Source organism: Apostichopus japonicus, chromosome 1, assembly GCF_037975245.1.
Source record: "Apostichopus japonicus isolate 1M-3 chromosome 1, ASM3797524v1, whole genome shotgun sequence".
Lineage (NCBI taxonomy): Eukaryota > Metazoa > Echinodermata > Holothuroidea > Aspidochirotida > Stichopodidae > Apostichopus > Apostichopus japonicus.
Window position 1 is genome coordinate 18,573,590 of NC_092561.1, and position 26,073 is coordinate 18,599,662.

General features: G+C 36.6%; 3 protein-coding genes across 3 annotated transcripts in view; all 3 read right to left on the minus strand.

Moving 5' to 3' along the window:
• LOC139972117 (aldo-keto reductase 1B-like) overlaps nt 1–26,073 on the minus strand; it is a 40,435-nt gene that overhangs the window by 10,554 nt on the left and 3,808 nt on the right. The window contains exons 2-9 of the mRNA XM_071979063.1: nt 12,288–12,374; nt 11,153–11,320; nt 10,394–10,510; nt 10,005–10,097; nt 9,529–9,645; nt 7,628–7,734; nt 7,043–7,208; nt 6,134–6,216 (exon numbers count right to left, since the gene is read on the minus strand). Of these exons, the coding sequence (XP_071835164.1) occupies nt 6,134–6,216; nt 7,043–7,208; nt 7,628–7,734; nt 9,529–9,645; nt 10,005–10,097; nt 10,394–10,510; nt 11,153–11,320; nt 12,288–12,368 (932 nt within the window). The 5' untranslated portion in view covers nt 12,369–12,374. The remainder of the gene's footprint in view (nt 1–6,133; nt 6,217–7,042; nt 7,209–7,627; nt 7,735–9,528; nt 9,646–10,004; nt 10,098–10,393; nt 10,511–11,152; nt 11,321–12,287; nt 12,375–26,073) is intronic.
• LOC139969964 (aldo-keto reductase 1B-like) lies at nt 16,537–22,231 on the minus strand. Its single transcript, XM_071975435.1, has 7 exons — nt 22,218–22,231; nt 20,117–20,195; nt 19,460–19,576; nt 18,871–19,007; nt 18,285–18,453; nt 17,890–17,972; nt 16,537–17,482 (listed from the first exon to the last, which is right to left on the minus strand). Exons 3-7 carry the CDS (start codon nt 19,571–19,573, stop codon nt 17,419–17,421), a joined length of 567 nt encoding a protein of 188 aa, XP_071831536.1. The 5' UTR covers nt 19,574–19,576; nt 20,117–20,195; nt 22,218–22,231; the 3' UTR covers nt 16,537–17,418.
• Nucleotides 20,099–25,028, minus strand: LOC139972125 (aldo-keto reductase family 1 member A1-like). Its single transcript, XM_071979075.1, has 5 exons — nt 24,948–25,028; nt 24,392–24,559; nt 23,627–23,740; nt 22,873–22,989; nt 20,099–20,200 (listed from the first exon to the last, which is right to left on the minus strand). The coding sequence occupies exons 1-5, from the start codon at nt 25,026–25,028 to the stop codon at nt 20,099–20,101; spliced, it is 582 nt and encodes a 193-aa protein (XP_071835176.1).

A 26,073-nucleotide genomic window follows, 5' to 3' on the forward strand; every position in this document is an offset into this window, starting at 1 on the left:
CTAGTGAAAGATGAAGAATTTGCAATGTGTTTTTCAATGGTTAAACTTATATTATTATTATTATCATTATTGTTGTAACGACTTCCCCAATAATTCTAACCAATATGGAAGGGTAATAACACGGAAAATGATTTTATGTTATTGGCAGGTGATGTAATAACTGATGGATGCCTATATGATATGCACCTTAACATGTGGAACGCGCGCGGAGCGCGCGAAAAAATTTTGGTTATATTTTTCGGGCAAGTCGTTACAGCCCCCCCAAATCAAATGAGGCTCCTACGCCTATGTCTATGTGCTATTATATAACGTTGTAAAACTATGATTTCACTTCGCTTGCAAATTTAAAATCAAATTTGCATGATTGAAATGATATTTTTCCTCGGACAGGTGTTTTGTTTTCCCTATTATGACCCTATTAGCAAAAATATTATTAACTTATGTTTCACATGGGTATAGTGTCCGCAAACTAAGCATTTCAGCGTTCTGTTCATCTTCAAAAAGGGAGAAAATTCCTTTCTTCATAATTGAAGGGCTCTGCTACAATACACGAAGACAAATTTAACTATTTCCTTATTACACGCGTAATAAGATAGTATTAGTAGGTGAATCATGCAAATAACATTAACAAAACTTTTCATTCGACGAGTAAAATGTAGTGTTTCTTCTTTTCGTATCATACTTTTCAACATTTTCTTGAAAATGATATTGATATTTGAAATCTATTTTTACCAATGACATCATGAAGACTATGTACCCTTTGTAATATTTGCACTACAATTATTACCACATTTAGTACACGTGTACTTATGTAGTTCGACCAAATTTGCGTGACAGGTTTTGTGTGTTTCTCTGCTTATCAACGTTTAATCTTCATAAAATGTATACTGTGTGTTATATATTAAATTCGCAAAGGTTTGACCATCATGTAACCGAAGCATGCATGTTATGTCGTCCAAAGCAACTCCCCTTCAATTCAAACCTATAAACGTTCAATATCGTTCAATAATAAATCAATAAGAATGTTCTGTTTATCACAACACATGTAATGAAAGCTAAAAGCGTGATCGGTATTGGTTATAAGTATATGCTAGAAAGTTCAATAATTGGTCACACATTCTTCAACTTTATCTAGCAGTTTACTACCACACCCACAGAATTTTGTTTTCACTGAAACATTGAATTGACTAATTTTTAAAACTCTCTATATAGCCTATGCCTGGAAGTTATTTTAAGATGTGGAACCACCATGAGAGTGCATTTGGAAACCTTATAGCATGTTTCTAGTATGGTACCATTTGGGACTAATAGCCTAACGATGGCTGTTAAATTAGACAACTATTACCTGACGAATGTGTGTTATTAGAACGTGGCATAGATCTAGGACTAACACTATTAGTTTGTTTACTTTCGTACTCTATAGGTAGCCAGACCTAAGCTATTTGTCATTGTACAATGACCCCATCACTTTGAATCTGTGCACATACAGTAGCCTATACTCGTGTATGTTGCATAATAGCAGAAAGTCCAACACAGACAAATGATCTGGTTTTGATTGAAAACAATGCACGTCCTCACTGACAATAACCTGTAGCCTTCATAGATAACGGCACAAAGCTCAAATCACTCCTCGCGGTGTGGTATCACGATGTACGATGACCCTTTAATCTAACTATGCTTATGCAACTGATCGAACAAGGTGATTTTCTCAATAAAGACATGCTTACGTTATTCACAAACAATTGTTAAGTGCAATTTACATTTCTCGTGCTGAAAAGAGCCCGCTTGAATAACCCCATTGTTTGTAGAATAGCCTGCGTGTACATCAAAATCCAGATAGGAAAAAAATCCCTCTTAAATGTAACCAACCACAATTAAAATAGAAGGTATGGTAATTTTGAAGAGTCTTAAACTTACCTTCGTTGATGTTCCTCGTTCCCGCGAGATATTGTTTAAAAACAGCAGATCAAGATATTGAAGTAAAACACACACTCAAGTGCTCTCAACTCCAAACAGCATGTGTCCTAGAAGCGTCTCTGTGAATGGTAAGGTTAACCCTCGAAAAGGTTGTTCTCGATCATGCAAGGCGATAACTTGATCTCCCTCGGGTGATCTCTTGCGGTGGCCTTGACCATGTTTGTTGCCGGTTCTCTCAACTATCGTTCATTTTATGTATGCCCGTACGTTATTGAAGGTAATCACTGTGACTGGTTGAAGACTTTACGGTCTGTTTGTGAGGAAGGAAGTGACGGAAAAACAGTGAACCACTTGCTGGTAGAGAGAGAGAACCAAAGGAGGAATAATGCTAGCCATGCAAAACGGCGAAACGCTGTTAAATCATTGAAGCTATTAGGGAAGAAGCTCTATGGTTAAATTACCGGAGGGAAAGTCCATAATGCACGCTGTAACATTCTTGGGGCTAGTATAACGTAGACTAAAGGCTTAAAGGGGTGGCAATCCGTGCATACGGTTGTACGTGGCTGCAAAAAGTATGATAATTAAGTACGATAATTACAGGGGAACAAATTGCTGAATTTTAATGAACAATATGTCTTCATACCAAGAAAAAAAGTAGAAAATGAAATTTCATGATTTGTGATTTAATTCTATTATATTTATAGGAATGAAAAGCTGTTGATGTTACTTTAAATAACTGTTTTATTGGCTCCAATATTATAGTACGCTATAGCTAGGAAAGTTTGGTGATTACGTAATCGACCTGCCACGGTCGTAAATCGACCTCAGACCTCTACAATTAGCCTGCATAGCTTCTTAACACCATTGGGCTCTTTATGTAAAAAACTGAGTGGAAATATGTTCTTGTCTACAGTGTAGTATAACATACAACGTTCATACAAAGACCCTCATATAAGCAAACAATATGTGGCAGGCGATGCAGACTAATTGGTAAAAAGAGGTCATTTTACGACCAATGCATGTCGATTACGTAATCGACAGAAACGTTTCAATGATAGCGTGCTATAGTCGGGGTCTATACAGCAGACCTTTACTTGACTCAAGCTAGCTGGGTCTATGGGTTAAGAGGGATTATAATGACATTGAAGTAAGTTTATGAGCCTATGGTATATACATCATCATACAATTATGCGAGACAAATCTGCTACATTTCGTTTATTAATTTCTTCATCTTTTTTAATTTATAACTGAGTTTACTTGCCCCCCCCCCCCCTCTATCTTAAACAGACATATTCCTCACATATCTATCCCACGGTAATAACTTTTGGTGGATGCTTGTATTTTAATCGGAGTGATACTATAGTGCATTGTAAATAACATAGAGTACTTAATACTATTCAATTGAGAAGATAAAAAAGACAATTCAGTGATACTATTCTTGGGCAAGATTTACCAGTTCATTACTTGATTGTCCTTGTATGCTGACATAAACATTTCATTTTATTTCAAATATTCTTTCTCCATATTGCCTTATGACTGTACGGTACAGTTACTAACAGTAAAGTTGTAACTAAGAGAACATGTGGTTACAAGATAATATGGGTTATGTATAACTGAGCAAGGGAGAACTTTAAAACCCCTAAATTGGGTTCATCAAGGGGAGTGCTTTCAGAGGTTGAGATCTATGGAAATGTATGTAATAGATGGGTAGCTTGCTTAATCTGGAGACAAACTTGGAGAAGGAAGTCTAGAAGATAGATAAACTCTGTGTAGATGTATTTGTTTTAACGAACAGCAGGTACTGTATTTTACGTTATAGGTCCAAATACAAGCGAACTCAGTCTGAATTGAAGGGCACTGAAGTTTTCTTGACTCAATCGCACGAGTTTGTGCTAGGTTGTGTTGGGGTGGGTTGGATGTGGAGGTAGGGACAGATGAGTGGAGCTGGTGTGGTGCAACCTCAGTGGCGAGTTTCTACCATTGGTATCTCCGTAACATGCTGCATGTGTTACAATTCTCAGCTGGGTTTCCATGCACACTATATTAACACTGAAAGTAAGTCACGGGAAGCCGGTCATATGTATTAACTGTATGCAGTTACGAATTTAAGCAATAGAACTATATTGATGAAATGAGTTCAAATCGATATTAACCAATGTGGATGCTTGGCATAGTTATTGTTTTAGTCCGTTGGGTGTAATTGTTGGTCATTAACGGCACTTGACCTTCCTGTAGTTATCGATTAGGCTGCACATAGCCTATATACGATAGCCTATAGAACCAACAATACACGTGGCCTTCCTGTATGTATCGATTAGGCTTCAAATATATGTGATAGCCTATATACAAATATATACGATATGCTATAAGCAAAGTATATATGATGGGATAAAGGCTACATATATACGATAGCCTATAGAACCAACAATACACGTGGCCTTCCTGTAGGTATCGATTAGGCTACAAATATATGTGATAGCCTATATACAAATATATACGATATGCTATAGGCTAAGTTTATGCGATGGGCTATAGGCTACATATATACGATAGCCTATATAGAACCATCAATACATGTAGCCTTTTTGTAGATACCGATTAAGATACAAATATATATGATAGCCTATATGCAAAATATACGATAGGCTGTAGACTTAGTAAATACAATGGCCTACGATGGTTGGTATATGACCAACAGCAGTACTTGAGTAGTACAAAAGCAAAATTGTATTACAGCGTTTAGAGGATGAAAGACCAACTGACGTTTACGAAAGAAAACCAAAACTATACGCAAATATCGACTTATTACAATTCGCTTTCGTAAACTCAGTAGTAGACTTGCTATAGTGAAGCATTGTACATTTGAGATGTTCTCCGTTGATCAAAAACTTGACTTGCGCCCTCCATTATGAAAAAAAGACAGCCGAAACTATCTATCTAATCAGTATTGGTTTACTACTTCTCAGGCTGGTTTACTACTTCTCAGGCTGGCTCACTACTTCTCAGGCTGGTTTACTACTTCTTAGGCTGGTTTACTACTTCTCAGGCTGGCTTCCTACTTCTTAGGCTGGTTTACTACTTCTCAGGCTGGTTTACTACTTCTCAGGCTGGTTTACTACTTCTCAGGCTGGTTTACTACTTCTCAGGCTGGATTACTACTTCTCAGGCTTGCTTACTACTTCTCAGGCTGGTTTATTACTTCTCAGGCTGGTTAACTACTTCTCAGGCTGGTTTACTACTTCTCAGGCTGGTTTACTACTTCTCAGGCTGGTTTACTACTTCTCAGGCTGGATTACTACTTCTCAGGCTTGCTTACTACTTCTCAGGCTGGTTTATTACTTCTCAGGCTGGTTAACTACTTCTCAGACTGGCTTACTTCTTCTTAGGCTGGTTTACTACTTCCCAGGCTGGTTTACTACTTCTAAGGCTAGCTTACTACTTATCAGGCTGGTTTACTACTTATCAGGCTGGTTTACTACTTCTCAGACTGGCTTACTACTTCTCAGGCTGGTTTACTACTTCTCAGGCTGGTCTAAAACGGATAAAATCTATGTTGTTCACAGCTGTTGAGAAACAAAGAGAGAGTAAAACAAAATGAAATGGATATTAATGCATAAAACATTAAATGAGGCGTTGAGTGATTGATATATTTTAAGTGTTGGTAGTGCTATTAAGAAATCTACTAAACTACACCGTATTCAATAGTATGCTCTGTATGCGCGTGTGTAAGCAAGTGTCTGTGTGTGTTTAAATTACAACACAACAATTCAAGCTATTTTCTCTAAATTCAAGGTTCTTTTTTAATCGTTTTGCTTTCATTGTAGCTTGTTCGTTTGGCTTTATTTTATTTCCTTCAGGATACACATGTATATACACATTAATTATTGCATTGCCAAATTGGGGAATTTGTTACGCGTTTTAAGTTTAGCAATATTAGCACTTACTCGAACCCGTAACACTTACAGTTAACCCATGTACAAGGGCATTACATTAATTGAACTCTACTGGAAAGGGGGATTGAAGCTCTCAGCTAACAAATAATAACCGTTTCCATTCGTTGGCTACTACAGTTAGAAGAAATAAGATGTTTAAGATAGAGGGTGGCGCTGTCGAGGAACGGATAATGAATTTAGCCGTAATATTAATACACGAAATTAAACAAATTCGGCTCACTAAGAAAGGAATGACCGAGAAAACAATATGAAAGAACACTTACAATTCCCAAGGTATGGCTCTGAAATTACACTGCAGTTCATCCAGGTTTTTAATATCTGTATCAGTTAGTTTCACGTCAAGAGACTAGCATGAGGAAAAACAAAACAGGGATAGTCAAAATTTAAAACAAGAGATAATAGTAAGAATAAGCAATAAATAGTGAAAGTGTAAAAATTGGAATAATTATAAGAAAAGTTATCGAAAATATATGTTGCTATGCTGAGATTTTGCTCTTGTAATTTCATATTTAATAAAGTTGACAAATGAATTAATAGTTACTGATTTAGAATTATTGATATTTAATGTATATTTTCCATAGGATCACACTTCTTGCAAAGATAAAAATGTAAATAACCCGAGTTTCATGAAAACTACTTGCATAAATTAGTAGTTAAAATTTACAGGGCGACATATATGGCTGGCTTTATTTATCATAGCGAGGTGTGACCACAAAGTGTTGGCGCTAAAGCAGTATTTTACGATGTTGCAGTATGATTTTGAAGTTGAGGGCAGCATCATACTTGACAGGTAACTTCACTATACTTGTCTGAGAAATTCTGTTATTTTTTAGAGAAAACAATGTTTAAAAAATTTCATTGGCTGCGATTTTATTGATATGTGATTCCATGTTGCCAGTAAGACTTGAACTTCATAAACGACCACTTACCTAACAATTGGGGAAGATTTTATGTAAAAACGTTCACTGCTTTATTTGGATACTTTTATTTTTGGCATGTTTAAAATAACATACTGTTCCATTTGTAAGCAATGTTGTAAATCAATGCAACCAATGATTCATCATGGCTTTTTTCTTGTTCCTTTGTTCTCATTTCTTTCGTACTGTGCAGGCATGTCAGTTTATGTTTTTGCTGCTCACTCTAACAAATAATTTTAACTTCAACATTCTTACCAGGAAGTTCTGTTCAATTCTCTCCGCTGACCTGCTCTTTGGAACGCAACTCAGACCTTGGATAAGATTGTACGCAACCAATACCTGGACTGGTGTACATCCCTTAACTTTAGCTATCTCCATGACGACAGGATTCTCTCGCAGGTTGGGGTCGCTGTCTGCAGCCCTTTCAGGAGAAGAAGAAATATGAGTGGAAAAAAATGATATGCTTTAGTTATAGCTAAAAAGGACAGAAGTGAACTTTAAAAGTTACAATAAACAAAAAACACAATTGCAACAAAAAATTAGCTTAGGTTTAACTGGTGACGTCTCTGTCTCTTCTGCACTGATCCAACTTGACAGCAGTGCCAAAGGTCATCCGACGCCAGCTTGATCTGTTCGCTCCATGTGTGAAGGACATCAACTTTTTTTTCAATGAACCCTTCAATGTGCCTTTATATCGGAGCAGTGGTCGACCGACCATACGCAAACCATCAACATTTACAATTCACCTTTCATTCACCATTGAAATCGAAACGCAATTTAATGGATTACAAATGATTGCATATCATTGAAAACCTTTCATAATGATCGACCTGCTCTTACCATGACCGGTCAGGTGATCCAATAGGACTGTATGACGTCACAGATACGTTGTTCGCCTTGCAAAAGTTGATCAACTCCTCTTGATTTAAACATGGATGGTTCTCAATCTTGATTCAAATAGTTAGGAAAGAAACATTATTGTAAGGATCGACATTGTGATCCCGAGAAAAAAAATCTTGCATACAGCAACAGCTTTTTATACCTTGGTGGTTTCCTGTGTTTTTAAATATCATTATAAATTTTGACTGACCACAAAGAAATTAGATTGCAAAAATATTCATCAAAAAGAAAACAGATTTCGTATTGTAAGTTTCCAAAGTCTTTAAAGCTTAAGAATTTTTTGGCTAAAACTTGCACAAATTATATGTAGTCGAGAGTAGAAACTCTTTCTTTTGATGATAATTCTCATAAGTTCAGAGTTATGTCACAGGACTGGTTGTTAATTCCGAACCAAGTTATGTTAAATTTCTACTAAAATTGTAAATACACTGAGCCAAAGATAAGAAAAGAATTCTGGAACATGCTTGCCTTAGAAAAAAAAACTAGTTGTTCAAATTGAGCGAAATACCATGAACCCTTAACTCAATTGAATAGCGGATGGGACGTATTTAAAGTTACAAGCTTCACCGAGACATGCATGGTTTGAGATTATTTCTCACATTATAATGACATAGCATTTTTTCTCCATATTGTTTATTTAGCATCAAATATCAGTTTTCTAATACAATAAAAAAGAGTCCACAGTATATTTCCTTCTTCAGTTCGACTCTTCAGCCAATTTTCCATCTACTTGCAAATGGAATCCGTTGATTAGGTAAACTAATGCGTTAACGATATTATAGTAAGTTGGATTTTGTGTCGCTACCGGTACCTTCTACTTTAAAATAATTTATTTAAAATCATCCCCATAGTCTACAAACGTCTACATGGATCTGCGCCGATTTTTTTTTTTTTAAAGTTATATCTTTAATTCCACTTTGTCCGTGATCGTTCGTTGATCGTTCATTTGCCAAGAGTTGCCCTAAATTATGGAACACCCTTCCACTAGAGCTCCGTGTTATTTCTACAATTAGTTCCTTTAAAAGACATGGGAAAAATGTTCTCTTGAATATTGACAATGAATACTGCTTTAAGTCAAACATCAACTAATATAACTTTTCTTATATCTTTATTTATATTTTGGTTTCAGCTAATCCGTGCACATCTTGCATTGTCCGTTAGATAGTGGTTGTGCATAAACCCTTCATTCATCAATTCATTTTATATTTAAATGAACACCCATGCAAGCAATAACAATGTAGGACGGCGTGAAGAACTGTTTTCTGACAAGCCTCAAAGGTTGCCCATACATATCATAAATTGGTGCCACTCGTTGTTAATGAAAGATGACTTTCCCCATTTTTTTTTTAATTAAGTGTTCCTTTGTTGGTGAAAGGGGACCTTATTTGAGAAAACTGTAACTAGGAATTGCGAAACAAATAGTAATTGAAAAACATTAAACTCCTTAAACGAACATAATGAGGTGATTTTACGGTTTGCATCCTGAAATGAAACTCACATGTTCCACTGGTCTTCGGAATTTGTTCCTCCCTCCACCCCTCTATTTTTAGTTTTCCAACGACCTATGTGTCATTCTGAAACGGAATATTTATTTCTACATGTTCCATTGGCCTATATATATATATATATATATATATATATATATATATATATATATATATATATATATATATATATGTATATGTATATATATATATATATATATATATATATATATATGTACTTCTACGTCATAAGGTCAATCGTTGTGGAAGTTTGTCCATAATGACTTCTGTATCAAATCACTGCGTACCCTATTCTTGTGGAACGTTTCATGTTTGGTAACTTTAAAAGGAACATACCTGGTTGTTAACGCAGGGTATCTTTGTCACTCTCAATACCTCTCCCAGTTGTTCTTTGCTAAAGTTTGATACTCCTATGGACTTAGCGAGACCCTTAGCAACCAATCCTTCCATTTCCTGTCGAAAAGTAAAGATATTGAAATGACTGAATGATATTGGGATTACCTTTTCACCTTTTCTGTACATTCCCATGGTATAATTATGTTCAAAGGAGTTTCATATATGTTGTACTTTTTATAGCACTACAAAGTATTGCTGACGAACGTCCCAGGGGGACCGAAAATTCCAATATATTTTCTAAGACAGTAACTCCTTATTTATTTAGTTACATATCAACACACACTGACATTCAAATGTTTCTCTTTGTATTGGCTTATATTCTATCTGATGTCAAATGCCCTGTAACCTTACATGATAATCAGAAAAATAGCTGGTAATTTGATGGTCACATGACTGATCACGTGATTCGCTCTTACCTTCCACGTGTCCAAGTAATGGATCGTTTCATCGATTGCGAGTCCAGGACTTCCATCCTCTGGTTCCGGGAACATAATATCGTCACCTTTATGCTGAATGTAGAATTGACTGTTTAGAGTACACTGTGTTATTGCATGTGTGATTCTTAAGGATAGTCATTAAAACTAACAGACCAACATCTTAATTCATATTCGTTTATTCTGATAACTGTTAAATTAACTAAGGAATAAAGACGACCAATAATCACAAAACTGATCATGTGAAGAATATACAATTGTAAAACACAACATTGGGTTTATCCAAGCTACAGTTTAGCGCAACATGTTACTCAAAGGTTATAGCAGCTGCGTGATGGCAGATATTACTCATACCGTATAGTATTAATTACCTGGAACGCCATTGCAGAGTGCATCAAGTATAGATCCACGTAGTCTAACTTCAGAGCTTTCAGGCTGAGGTTCAGGGCGTATTCGACTCTGTCAGGACGGTGGAAAATTGCCCAAAGCTGTAAAGCAAAATTCAAATTTCCATATTGATATCCAGCAATCATAAAACTTATTCATTTTAATTTGTAAGAGTCATTGTATACGTGACCTATACCCATTGCAGAGTTTCGAAGAATATTCATAAGATGGGAAAACAATTTGTCAGTTGTTTGGAGTACTAACCTTGAAAAGAGCAAATTACAGATTCTTTTTGGAAAAGAGCAAAACTCTTTTTTTTTTTAAGAAAATATTAACAAAAAAGGGAAAAGACATGTCTTTACTCTTTTCCATAGTCTTAAATTTCCCAGTCAGAAATCCGTTATTCATTTGCTTATGTTCTTTTTAGCAGCAATGCTAACGGCTGACCGCTCAGTTGAAAGAGCACATGGTTGGTAATCTTAGGTCATTTATTCGAGTCAAAACTTTGTTTGCTCTTTCCATTGTTATTCATTATTGTTTTAATTAATTAAAAAATCTAACCACTGCCATGAAGAAGTCACAGTTCAGATGAGATCACTTCCATCTGGGCATTGGACAGTTGGACAGTTGGACAGATGGACAGTTGGACAATTGGACAGTTGGACAGTTGACCTGTTCAGGCCAATGATATCTTGACATCTTTTAAAATCAAATACTCAAAATAAAACAGTTGTGTAATATACCTTAGTGGTAATGAACAATTCCTCCCTCTTGACAGTTCCCTCTTTGAAAAGTTCGGCCAAAGCTTCTCCAATTTCGTTTTCATTTCGATAGAAGTAAGCACAGTCGATATGTCGGTAACCGCACTTGACAGCGGCCTTGATTGCGTTCTGTACTTCACCTGGTTCAGACTTAAATTAAGATGATAATATTGTGAATTGTAACAGGATAATGGTAATCCATGGTAGCGTCGGCTAGTGGGCATTGAATAGATAAATTGTCAGTAAATTGGTTCTTCGAGATAATATGGAATATATATGATGGGAAAAAAATGAAAAAAAATATGGAAATTCATTGGGCATATATTGCGCCAAAACCCCAACAACGCCGCAACATCAGCATGACTTGGGCACCAGAGGGCAGGAGAAAGAGAGGGCGACCAAAAACAACATGGCGCAGGAAAGTAGACAAAGAGAGAGAGAGGGCTGGTTGGCGATCCTGGAATGAGGCCAGAAACGCAGCTGCCGACCGAGATGAATGGAGACGCTCTGTTGAGGCCTTATTTGCCTCTAGGCAAGAAGAAGACAGATGAGATGATATATTATGAAGAATTTATGAAGAAATTTGAATCATGTTTACAATTATAAAACCGACAAAAAAAAAAGATTATTATGAAAACCTTCGATTTAAGCAAGTCAGATACGGCCAAAATCGCCGTGGCTAGAAAATTTGCCCTGGAATCCCGATGTAGACTGATATTATGGGGACTGCTTAAAACTCCTTAAAAGTCTCGGTGCTATTAAGCTAGATATTTATCATGTGTACTGTGACAGGATGTCTTAATGATCATGGCATTATCTCCACATTGTCAATAATGAGCATAAAAACCCTCGAAAGAGTAATCTAAAAGTAGATGTATTCTATATATAATGAAGAGTTAAATGGTTCAATGGTTTAATTCCGCCAAAGTTGTTAGTTGTCATGACTACAAGATGATACATTGTAAGTAGAACCCGTCATTTTAACTAGAACTCGATAAATCAGTAAATGTATTAATCAAACAAATACATCCAATCTTTACCGTTTTTCGTTCCGGTCACGATGAAGCGGTTTTCTATCAGATGTTGTTATTATACTATAATATTAACCAGGACTTACCTGCCATGTGCCGAGACCAATAGCAGGCATTTTATTCCCATCAGAGAAGGTGATGAAAGTGTTCTTACTGTTTCCGGTCATTTTAAACTAGAACACGACAAATCAATAAATGTATTAATCAAACAACCAAGATGAAACGAAACGCCGTCAATGAAATTAATTCGACGCTAAGTTTCACTGACACACACTAAATCAAACGTGCTATTTGCTTTGCATATGTTTATCTCAGGCTATACGTAGGACCAGTTAACAATGACGTGCCAGTAACAATGAAGTGCCAATAACAATGAAGGGCTAATTGCTGCTAACGGGTATACTATTTTTTATCTTGCATAGAAAGAGGTCAAACCATCCAAGCGTGCTTTGTGAGCAAAAGTAAAATTAACCACACAAAATCAATAGTACTGTATCAATATACAAGATTATATTACTTTTATCAATACGCAAATGAAATGCAATTAAGGTGTTCAGTTGCATGCGTAACTAGTTATTATGGTTAAGCAATCACGTATTTCTTGGTTATGCAAGACCTTCCGTTTTGATCTTATAAAAACATAGAGTCATTTCGTTCATAGAGCTCTTTTTACTGTATAGGTCTTCAGTTTTGTACACCTCTGTTTCCTTCAATGGCCCGGACCACGCTTGCCTCTTACGCTATACTCCACATCAGTTCGAAAATAAAGCAGTCCATATAAGTATTTGAAAGATTTATGTTGAGAGGGGAGGAGTTTAAACCGTATACGGAGGTTGCTGCAACGTAAAATAACGTTGCTTTTAGCATCAATATAAGCTTAACGTGTATGTAGTTACCTAGTGTTAACATAGAGCTGATATTGTGTGCATAGGGTTACCTGCTGCACAGTCCTACTGGTATAACTAAAACATCTAGCTCAAGTAGGTTGTATTAGGTTGAAGATCGTACTATAAATAACAACTCTGAATTGCTTCGTCAGAATGTTTGCAAAATATATTCAAAGTCGTCGGGAAAATTTAACTCAACTCACCTGCGTTGTGATTTAGTTGAACGTATCCGTTACGATCAAGGCACTCAATAAGTCGAACCAGAGCTATATGGCGCTAACATACGTTATAAGCCTACTACGTTTAACTATAATTTGGACTGTGTCCTTACTGTAAATATTTACTCAAGCTTGACCTCATTTGTGGACTACTCAAGCTACATATCATTAAACTAAAGGAAACCGTCTGCGTGCTTAGGAAGTTGTTATTGTCAATCTGGTGGTTGAATCTGGTCGAAGTATTGAGCAGAGAGTATAGTAATTGGTATAATCTCTCAATTGATATTTGCAATCAGATTGACAGATTGACAATTGTATAAATTGATAAATGAACTAATATAAATGTAGCATTACCGTGAGCTATTTATGTTGATGTATAACACCAAATCTGCGATCGAGAATGTTAATTTACCAAGTATATTTACAGTCTTCACCGTTATCAATTTTTCTTTCTAAATTTGTGTCAATGTATCAGGAAAAGCTATACCTCATGTGTACGACTCATACTAAAAACCAAAATTTTGATCCACATGAAATAAATAATTCAGGAAATATTCGATTTTAAAAATCAACTATTTTAAAATTTTACGACACGATCTTAATTTTTGCAACACAGGTGTTCTTTAAAAATAAAACAGGGCACATTTGAATTTCAGGGGGAGGGGAAGGGGAGGGCAGGGGAGGGAGAGGGGAGGGAGAGGAAGGGAGGGGAGGGAGAGGAAGGGAGGGGAGGGGAAGGGAGGGGAGGGAGAGGGGAGGGGGAGGTGGAGGGGGAAGGTTTGGGATGAAGAAAGCAAAGTTGACCATTGAGACAGCATTTTGCGTTGGGATGTATCTTTGTATTACTCTGTCTGAGCCAGCTAAGTACTCACAAAATACTTTCACATATTAAGTAACAATCATTCATATTTATAGATATAAACGACTAGTTTTTAAAACCATATTAATACGATATAACGACTTGTTCACTGCTTTATTACTTTGATTAAAGAATACTGACGTGATTTATTACTTTGCCACGTACTCTGTTAAACCTTCAACTTCTCTGCATGGTAAAGGTTGGCAAAGTCCATGGCAAGTTAATTCCAGCTTTCACACAATCATATTGATACCGAAAAGATCTTATACAGTTCAGTAAACAATTATTTAATCTTAATTCTTGTGGTATATCTAACACCACCCTCATTAAATCAACAAACTGAACTTTAGTCTTTACCTCAAGGGTAATAAAAATAAGCTGTGTCACTGAACTGAAGCGGCGATTAAAAGTTGAACTTGCAATGAAAAGTATCGCATACTGCTGCAGATCATTATAACAGACTCGGTAAGAAAGCTGTTAGTACCAGTGTCGGAACGTCCATACAGTCAGGGGGTGGATGCCCCCCCCCCCCTAACGGACTCAAATTGACTGCGGGCGCCCTTTTCAGCTTTTTACTACTTTTACTTATTCGCGATTTTTGACTTTTTCATGACGCTCTCAAATACCTATTGACATTTGTCATATTCTGTTGGTGTAATTTTCTGACAAAATGGCGATGACACCTATTTATTCTTCGTTTATCTGCAAATTAGCAAGGCCCGGAAAGGGAGTATCTTTATCAACAATTGTCTATACGCTCCGCGCTAACCTGTGGTGGCGCTCCGCTTAGATAGTGTCGAAAGCGCCCCTACAGACCATTCTTGCCCCCCTGACCAATACCCCTAGCTCCGCCACTGGTTAGTACATTGATTGATTGGTTACATCAGCAAATTTTAATAAGAGGAAAAGGAAAATAACCTGTTTGAAAATTACAGACTTGATGTAATTATATGTTATATTATCCCATATCAGGACGAAACATATCTTAGTAATAAATCGAAACCTTTTATTTGATAAAAACGTTAAGCGATGCTCCTAGTTTAAGCAATTAGTATCATAGATAAGTGCGGTTACGTAATAAGTGTCATGGATAGCTTGGTAACATGCATGACCCCCTGAAAATGACCACCATCAGCTGAGCACAGAAATGAAAGTTGAAATGATAATAAAACGTCACTTCACAGAAACCGTTACACCAAACTGATGTGGTTAGTGCCTGAACTTAAATACAATATTTACAATATGAGCAGGTTGATGCCCTTCCTATAATTTAAAGAAAGATGGATCGACCAATAACCTGTACAACCATATTCGTGACTATAATTATCGTTATGTTCATTCTTCTTCTGATGATAAATGTTGTAATGGTTACCGTTGTTTTAGGGCTCTGAAATGTGTTTACCTGTAAGTGTACCTGCAAACTGCAACCTACAAGTGTAACCTGCAATCAATCGAAGGAGGTTATAGTGGTTCGTTGTATGTGCCTATATAGCTTTATATTTATAGTCAGGGGCGTATCCAGGATTTTCCAATAGGGGGGCGCCAGGCATGAATGATCGCCGTCCTGGTGATGGGTCTAAGGGGAGGGGTGTACAATTTTTGCTTTCGAAGAAGGGATGAAATGCAAAATGGTGTCATATGCATGGGCGGCGATCCGTACTTCCGAGTGGGGGGGGGGGGATATGACCTTGTTGACTATCTAAGCGTAGCGCCACCATGAGTTGGCGCGAAGCGTACAAGAAAATTTTGGGATTAACAAACCCTCTAGATGGCCGGAAACGGCACTTCCCGAGGTTTCCAAGCGGCATATACCCAACTTTTAAATAGGGATGTCATGTCCGAAATATCTCATAATCAGGATCCAAAATACTTTTTTTTTTAATTTCGGGTGTTATTTTGGGAAAATTGCCCCTGTCAATCTTGTTTCAGGCGCAACGTTAGAATGTTCGAGAGCTCTTTTATATTATTCGATGAAGAAAATGGCCTCATGCAGGCTATTATAGGCCTATACACATGCAATACACAATTACACATAGTTACATTCCTAGGTACCGATTGCTAGGGCATCCAGGTGAAACGTGTATTAAGCATTACCCTGATGGTTACATGAGATTCTCAGATGTTCGAGGGAACATGTACGTGTGTAGGCCTACTATAGGGCCTATATGAATACTATGAGGGTGCATATATGTACTATATCAATACCGTGGGCGCAATAATACATTTTGTTGTTATAGGGCCAATGAAGCCTACAGTCAACTATTTTTGCTTTATAAAGACGCTTTATTTGAAAAGATCGCACTGCGTTTATGGTAGGCGAGAAATGAAGCTAAAAAAGAGCCGTACATTAACGAAGATGCATAAATGTAGGCATGAAAATATTCTTATCCCTGGCATTTGGTGGGGGGGGGGGGATATGGTGCATTACATCCCCTCCACCCATTTTCATGGGGGGATATATCCCCCCTCCACCCAGGATCGCCGCCCATGGCCATATGTGATCCATTTTTCGACCTTAATAATGAGCAACATTTCCAGTAAATATGGACACAAAATGCACAATTCAGTATGGCTTGCATGTCACTTAGTGTTTATAGTGATAATACAAACACAATTACCATCTATGTTTCTAAAACTATTAAGCCGCCGAACTTCGCCAGAACCTTTTTATGGCAAACAAAAAATAAAGCATACGGGAGGGGGGGGGGGGGGTTGAGCGATCACCGACATCTCACATAAAGGTCGTCATCAATTTTTTTTTTCTTTTTGCTAAACTTTTTTTTTATTGGTGACGGCCAATAGGGGGGCGCGCGCCTGTTGCGCCCCCCCCCTGGATACGCCCCTGATAGTCTTGTTCTAAAGTGACCAATCACCGAGCTGCAAAGTAATAAATAATCAAGCGTATACTTGCATATCTATTGCGATTAAGTTCTTCACAGTTGCATGTTAGCATTATTTATCTGAAATGTCGTGAAACTTACGTAACCTTATGCGACAATTCTTGTCATCGTTGGACATTTAAAATCACCACAGAGCAAGTACTGCTTTAAGTAAATGTTTTATTTATCACATAAACTATATCATTTTTGGATAAGTATGAGATTCGGGGTGAAAAGGATCGACATATCATTTTGAATCCATTAAAATTTCCATGAGATAAACTGTGTCCTCCATTACCGGTGTAAAAGGCTCTCATGTTGCACACCAACATCACATTTATGCTAGGGCTTCATGATCGATTATGCTAGCATGTCTATGACGACGCAGGACTTTCTTTGTGTGAGGTCGTAAATGGATAGTGGATATGGTTTTCCCAGCTGTGAAGGGAAAATAAATCAATTTATGGATGTTATAGTTAGTTATGTGTATTCTTATTAAAATATATCAAGGATCCCTGAAGACGGGATTATACATAAAATACGGTAGATTGATAGGTCAATGTGATCCAACTCTTTATTTGTTTTTCTCTTCAGCAGTAAAGATTATTTCAAAAGTTTTCAACCGTTTTGAATATTTTTAGCTTTGAGTTATGTTACGTCAACGTGGAGTAAAATAATTGGATAGCTCGGTTTTTTTGTCTAGTTACTCATTATTATATGTTATTGTATGTATGTTATTTTTAATTGAACATCAACTGATTCATCAGCTTCTTTTTCTTCCATTCCAGTTATAATACTTTGCCAGCTTTATGTAATAGCTTTTGTTACTGTACATTAATACTCACAGTTTGAATGGATAGGCTTTGAAGTTACACGCTAGTGTATCCATCCGTCGAATATCATCGTCCGTCAGGGACACTTTGAGCGCCTGTACCAAACAACATTTTAAAGAATGTTTGTTTAATGAGATGAGATAAAAAAGCAATATTAAAGCCTACTTTCTATATAGTACGTAAAAGTGAACCCACAGGCTGTCCTTTTTGACCACGGCCCAACAATTTGAAAAAAGTCCGTTATGGGATCACTGTTAAATTGTATAGTATATTATGTATCGTCTGTAAAGCGCGCACACGCATCGTGCGTAGTACGCTGTACAACACTATATTTACATTACATTAGATTACAATAATACAATCTGGGGGACTTGATGTTGCCAAATATACGCCTTACGTTATTGTACCTTGTAGTTTTCCTCCATTCTGATCGGATTACTACTCTTAGGGATGCAGGCCATTCCTTGGTTAAGATTATACGCAATAAGCAGTTGAGAGGCAGAGCATCCTCTCGCCTTGGCTATCTCCTTAATTAGAGAGTTCACTTGGAATGTTTCCGCATCGTTCGCTACAGAGCTGACATGCAAGGAAGAAACAGAAGAAATGTGTCTATTGTTAACTAAAGCAGTTCTCAATTGGTTCAAGAATAACAGTTTCAAAAGAAAAACTATCATACAAAATATTCATAATTCCGATGTTCTGTTATCCTGAGATTTCGTCAAAATGAACTTGTTCGTGCATGATTGGAGCAACTACGGATGGTGCATGTTTCAGTCTTAATAAACAGTCGTAAGAGATAAGAACTCCGGTGCTAAAATTCATAGTTTAGATAGATTATTACGCCATTCATATGTCAATTACTATTATAGGTAAAACTAATTCTGCAGCTAAACATTGCTGTAATGTAACCAGCAGAAACCACATGATCTACTAACTTTAGCAATTTATGAGCATAAATAAATGAAGTTTAATCAGACTGTGATTTAATCATACATTTGTATATCGTTCACTCCTAGCTTTCGGGTAGGTCTGTCTGGAGCTCCGAGTGGTGAATATGAAGTCACCATTACATCATTTGACTTGCAAAGATCGATTAACTCCTTTTGGCCCAGGAATGGATGATTTTCAATCTGGATCCCAAAGAAAGAAATATTTAAAGTATTATATATATATATATATATATATATATATATATATATATATATATATATATATATATATATATATATATATATATATATATATATATATATATATATATATATATATTTATAAATATATATATATATATATATATATATATATATATATATATATATATATATAAATATATATATATATATATATATATATATAATATTTTAAATTATTTTAATATTGTAAGTTTGGGGAAGATAAAGTGTAATTATGTTCATCAGCATAGTAGTCGTGGTCACCATTTGCCATCTTCTTCATCATCGTCATTATATTTATGGTCTTCTCCATCATCATAAACAACAACATCATTCGTCACTTATATGTTTAAACATCAAATATGGTAACGGTAATGGAGGCATATTTTTAACGTCTAACAGAAACATACCTGATTCATAACACAAGGTATTTTGTTGATCTTCAGTATCTCACTGAGCTGTTGACCGTTAAAGTTTGACACGCCAATCGATTTTGTGAGACCTTTTGTAACAAGAGGTTCCATTGCCTGCCAATGAAGAATACACAATTTCCGTTTTTTTACTGTCCAACTCAGCTTTAGACTTACGGAAACATAAAGAAGAAAATATTCACTGTTTAATGAATTTACCTATTCTTGGGGCCTCGAGGCCTGACATGAAGGCAACAAACGAAGTCACGACAGACATTGGTTTTGATTTTGAAGGTGGATAGTATGTGTTTTGTGTGCAGGGAAGGGCAGGGAAACTAATAAAAAACTTATCTAATAAAATCATTTATATCAAGATTTTTTAGCAAAAACCTTTAGTTTTTCTTTCACTTACCTTCTAAGTAAAGGTACCTGGATCTTTGCCTTGGCTATAATGCTAAACATACATATAAATAGTACTGTATATAACATCATTCAAATAGTCTTAAACAAACCAAGCTGGTAGTTAGATTGAATTGTAGACAAGATTATAATGATGCAACGATAGAAACTAACTTCATGGGCCGCTTAATTTTATACCCGTTATAATAGTGATGCTTCATTATTATTTCAAGAAATGTTTCACTGAGCCAGACTTACTTTCCAAGTCTCTACAAAGTGGATGTCATCGTGAGCCAACGTACCATCTTCTCTTGTTGGCCAAAAAGCATCGTCCCCTCTGTACTATTCAATAGTAAATCACACAAAGGTCAAATTAAAAATGCAGATTATATTCGAACTGAACACTACTCAGTTTCAAGATCATCGGAGTCATTCAGCGACAACGTATTCTTCTTCCCGAGAAGTGAGATATGGACAAAGTGTTTCATTTACTCACTGATAGGCGCACAATAGGTTGAAATATAATTAACTGATTAGATACATCTCAACCCTCCACGTTGTGTACTGGCAAATAAATTGCTACTCACCTCACTCATTCAGGCAGTAAACTGAAATTGGTGTCTTGTGACCTAGTGGGAACCCTATGGGGTGACGATAACACCGGAAGAACTAAACATGTGCCAAAAACTCTTTCTAAACCGTAAAACCAATTTACTTCAGACTGACTTCCATACAAGGCTATGGGATGTAGTAAATGGTCAAAGTTCAAGGGTCAAATAAAAATAAATAGAACATTACACGTATACAATATACTAAAAAATGATAATATGAACGAAACCATCAAAACCAAGCAGTGTGCTATACTCTACCTGTCTAAAGTGAAATAATAATGTAAATCGCCATTGGTCACATGATGAAAAATTTCAAAGGTCAAACTGTACCAATTTTGGTGAAAAAAAGCATTTCGGTAATACCAACTGGGGATGGACTTCTAACGCCAAGAGGTTATATGCCTGGGCAGCTGTTGTGTTGCCTGTGTGCCTTATGACATCATAAGATCACAACTCTGAGGTCAAAGGTCAAATTTAAAAACAAGGAGACTAATTGACGAAATCGCCGAAACTATCCAAACAACGTAAAATATCAAATGTTGTGCAAATGATCCAAGGAGGTTATATGTCAAACATCGCCAAACTTTGCACATCCCAGACTACTCCTTAACCGTAACGCTGATGGACTTCACGTTTGGTGGGTCTGCTTTGTTTTATGTGACGCAATGCCTCAGTGATAGATGATGTAAAAGGACCAAGGGTCAGGATGCCAATTTTGCTTTACTAACAACATTTTAAAATTGTCACTTTTCAAAGGAGACTACTTCGTAATATTCTCAACATTAGATGGACCAACAACAATTGGTTATCAAACGGTGAGCTCTACAATGAAACCAACCAAACACCTTGGTGATCCATAGTCGCACATAGAAGATTGAGATTTTTCGGTCATGTAGCAAGACTCCAGGAGGACGCATCAGTAAAGGTTGCTTTAAGAGAAGCATTGATACATACTGCTAAACCAGTAGGAAGGCTCGTGACAACCTTGCTTGGAAAAATAAAGTCGCAATTTAGGGACGTTAACATTAACGGTTTCGAGGAAGCAATAAATCTTGCGCAAGATCGTGATACGTGTCGGAGATTTATCACGGAGCATAATAATAATAATAATAATAAGACTTATAATGCGCACACACCACTCAAAGAATGTTCATGGCGCAAATGACAATGAGAAATGATACAAATAATACAGAATAATACAAAACAATGACAGAAGAAAAACTTAATGGTATAAGATCATATAAAAGCTTTTGTCATTAAGTGGGATTTTATGCTCTTCTTAAAGTTAGAGAGAGTAGATGTTTTTCTGATTTTTAAGGGAAGTTGGTTCCATAAGCGAGGGGTAGAAACAATAAATGACCTATCCCCCCAAGAATGTTTGGACTTAATTTCAGATAATAAAAATTGAGAGCTGGATCTTAGATTACGAGAGGGGACATAAATATGTAATAAGTCAGAAATATACATTGGACCATGTCCTTTAAGTGATTTATAAACAAAAGCATGTCGGATAGACGAGACTCAACTTACTACTATACTACTATTAATAACATTTTGGTCATTAAGGGAACACCAAAATGACCACCAACCTATGTAGGATAACAGTTTTCGCCAGTGTACAGTGTAATAATTAATGTAAGTCAGCAAAGGTCACATGGTCAATGGATCGTACACGAATCAAACTTGTGCACATTTGTGCATGTACCAAAAAGACAGATGAACAAAATTTGTTAAACTTAATAAGTTACCCCGGTTGCTGAAGTTGTTTGTTGAACAATATTGCTGCAAATTTAAATTCAAAGAAAAGAAAACTGCTCTTTGGCTCGTGTGCACATGCCTAACAAGAAAATTCTGAGAGCTTCATATAGGTAGTATTAACTGTTTGAATGAACTGTGTAAAATATGAATATGTGTAAAATGCATTTACTTAGAATGCCAAAGAACATGAGGCCAGTAAACTCCACGTCTGATGTAATTCAATCTTGATGAGCCAACCGGTGATACCCAAATTTTGAGATTGTAATTTACAACTACATGGATATTCCTACTTGGCTAAATTCGTGCTAAAAAGTTTCGTCTTTCGAGATACAGCCGTTAGTTCATGTGGCTAATTGGGAACTTTAATGAAAATAACATCTCTGTACAAAATAGTACACTGACGTTGGTTGAAGATGTTTGGTTTGTGGAAGTAATATTCTCTTTTCTTAAAAGGAAAAAGAGACAACATTCAATATTTTTGTTTGTCAATTGCTGTAACTACAACATTGTTTAGTGGATTTAGTGTTTGGTGGATTCGTGAACAACTTCTCATCCAATCAGACAAAATTAAAAAGTAGAAATATATATATTTTCTATATGTTGGATTGTTTCCATGACATGTGTACTTCGTTATTATTGACTCACCTCTAATGCCATCGGTGAATGCATCAAATACAAATCAACATATTCCAACTGAAGGGCCTCCAAGCTTAACTTTAAGGCATGTTCTACATTTTCTGGCCGATGAAATGTTCCTCGAAGCTGTCATCAATACAAGAAGAATACCATATGAATAAGACAGATTCAAACTGTAAATCAGTCACTGCTAATTTCGTTCGTTGATATTCCAGATGCATGAGCGGTTTATTACCAAAGGTCCAAATTGTTATGCTGCAGCGAAATACACCTGTTCGTGGACACCTTTGCGGTGTCCTTAATTTCAAGAATTGCTGGTAGCCAACAAATATGTTATTAGTCTAAGCTCTCCGTTAAAAGGTTTGGTACTGTAACACGTCAGTGTTTACAGTTACACATTACATTCACACTGATATATCTGATAACACGCAACATGTACGGAAGGTATCAACGTTGCTATTTGGAAGCTATCAATGCAAAATAGTATGCAATCTAAAAGTGTTTCCACACATATGAGCAAAGAATTACAGGCGTCCATTGAATGTGTTACTGCTGTGTATCTTGGCATTCATGCACATGTGGCCACTGTATCCTATAGGTTAAAACACAAGTGGTTATTCCTTGTAAATGGTTGACTTTCATGAAATTCTTTACCTTATACCATTTCGTCATGGTCATGAAGAGGTTCATATGCTTATTTAACTTGATCTTCAGCTTCGAGTGACTGTCAAACCTGACAGTTTGTTTAGGAAATGAATAATACCTTATTCATAGTCTTAGGACCAAGACGTAATTTCAAGAGCATGTTTCTGCTCCCGTCGGCTCTATAAGCTAGGGATGTATTCCAAGGCATTGCTGGATCACGTATTTGGATATTCTTAGCAATCAAATGAGTGTCAACCAATTAATAATTGTTATTTTAGTTATCCAGTAACACTTGAATTGGGTGTTGTCCCAAATGAATCCATGAAATTTGTTAGAAACGCTACAATAATTAACATACAACCAGGCATATCCATTCTTCTGAGAAAGGTTTCCAGACCCCACCGGGTGTCTCCCCAATATCCTCACTACCCACGCCACTGTTTTTGTTTGGCTCCACTCGATCTGAACTCAATGTATATAGTGCGAAACTTTCAACGTAGCCTACTAAGTTTTTGTTCTCTTCAAAGTTACGCAGGTAACTATCAATGGATCACTCTATAGCAGAACCGTTTGTTTCTTCTCAATGTAGATGTTGCTGTAGGGCTGCGTGCAGGTCTATATACGCTAATTGATGATTCTTTGTTTGAACTGTAGTGCAATTTCCCGCTGCATGAAATGTGACCTAATGCAAATTTAATTCACATTGACTTTTGTTTGGAAAGTATATCTCAAACGCGGTTAAGTTCACATTGAACGTTTACAATCAAGATCTTGTTATGTAAAAATAAGGAGGGAAAATACTCATTAATCTTGATTTAACAAAATATGACATTTCCTTGAAATGAAGTATACTACTAAAATGTAACTATAATAATGATCCTACCTTTGTCGTCACGAAGATGTCCGTTCTCTTTATTACACCAGTATCAATTAGTTCCTTTATAGCCCCACCAATTTCCGTTTCGTTGCGATATGCGCGTGCAGTATCAATATGTCGGTATCCAATGCCCACTGCTGTTTTAATCACTTCTTTTACATCGTCAGATGTCGACTTTAAGAAATGAAGACATAGAGACAACAAATATTTAAAAAAAAAAAATAACATGCATTAGGTGATGCAAATGTGACGTTTGATAACGTACTTGAAAGATTCACTATGTGTTGTGTTACGCGTGCTACATTAAAATTACGTTGATCCCGTATTCACAGAGGAACGGTACCCGGTCAACCGGTCCGCCCAGAAAAAAATTAAATAAGACAAATTTTAGACAGGTAATTATGCACGTCATGTTTTGTCGACTGGCTTTCGCTTTGTGTGTCTGTCTTCTACCCTTAACAAATGTCTTGCGCAGAGAGACCATTACTTTTCTTGTTACTTTTTTTTATAACACAAAGGTTATTAGAAAGCTGAAATATTATGACAATAATTTCTAACTTACCTGAAACGTTCCTAGACCGAGTAATGGTATTTGTTTTCCGTTACAGAGAGTCGCATATATATTATTCGATACAGACGTCATTTTTCGATCCAGTAACTGGCTGCGGACCCTTTAAGTAATGAAATGAGGTTATGCATAAGTTATCTTTCCTCTTTCGCTGACATCATTGAAAAGCGTAATATGGTAAAATCCAAACGCAGTTAACAAGGGACAAAGAAAACGGATACAAGCGATCCGTGTATAATTCTCCCAGAGACGATAATAGAGTGCCAGAACCACACCAACTATAAATCACGGATTGAAAAAAAGTATGGTTTTACAGCTGATATTCCTCTTGCAAGAATTATGATGTAAAACGGAGTACTCACTCTCATAAACTGACTGTTTGATAATCATTCCGGTATTTGGTATGTTTTATATCATTTTTAACAGGCAAATCAAGCAAAGTCATAACAAAGAAGAACAGTGAAGCTCATAGGCTATACAGCAAATACAAACAATCAATGAATGACACTCATAGAACGCCAACTGAAAATCACACTAGTGATATAGGGACAAGAAGCCCACATGGCTGAAGGTATGCCTATTGAAACGGGTGCACTCTTTTCATACGAGCATGGGCGTCAACAGGTGGGGGACGGGGGGGACATGTACCCCCCCCCCCTCTTTCAAAAGTGAAGGGGATATCATATCATTTGTCCCACCCACTTTTCAGAGTAGTTATTAAATAAAAATCACATGCATATGCGCGATTTTCTATTTAAGGTCAAGAAATCTGGACTCCCTGGGCCCCTGCTATCTATCACTTGCACCGTCATTTATCTCCCATTCTCCCAATATCCTAAATCTGCCCATTTAATTCGTTCGGGGGGGGGGGGGGGGGAGACCATTCGAAAGTGTATTGAATCTTGCACACATGTTGTTTGTATGGGTTCCAAGGGATTAGGTAAGCCATACAGGTAGATGGTGATGAGTTACTATGTTCATATCACTACCTCCAGTCCCTTGGACTGGACGGACGAATAGGGGTGTAGGGGTTAAGTAATTAAGGCTACATGTATTCGCCGGATATGGTAGATCTTTATTGTTGAGTGCCGGCTAGGCGCTACACACGCTCTGCGCGCGG

Excerpts from the sequence above, each read along its gene's own strand:
- LOC139972125 (XM_071979075.1), bottom strand. The coding sequence starts at position 25,028 with ATGACGTCTGTATCGAATAATATATATGCGACTCTCTGTAACGGAAAA. Across the intron at positions 22,990-23,626 it reads GTCCTAAGACTATGAATAAG|CTTCGAGGAACATTTCATCG; the intron begins GTATTATTCATT and ends TATTGATGACAG. Across the intron at positions 20,201-22,872 it reads ATTCACCGATGGCATTAGAG|TACAGAGGGGACGATGCTTT; the intron begins GTGAGTCAATAA and ends ACTATTGAATAG.
- LOC139969964 (XM_071975435.1), bottom strand. The coding sequence starts at position 19,573 with ATGGAACCTCTTGTTACAAAAGGTCTCACAAAATCGATTGGCGTGTCA. Across the intron at positions 19,008-19,459 it reads TACCTTGTGTTATGAATCAG|ATTGAAAATCATCCATTCCT; the intron begins GTATGTTTCTGT and ends TTTGGGATCCAG. Across the intron at positions 18,454-18,870 it reads GGAGTGAACGATATACAAAT|CTCTGTAGCGAACGATGCGG; the intron begins GTATGATTAAAT and ends CTTGCATGTCAG.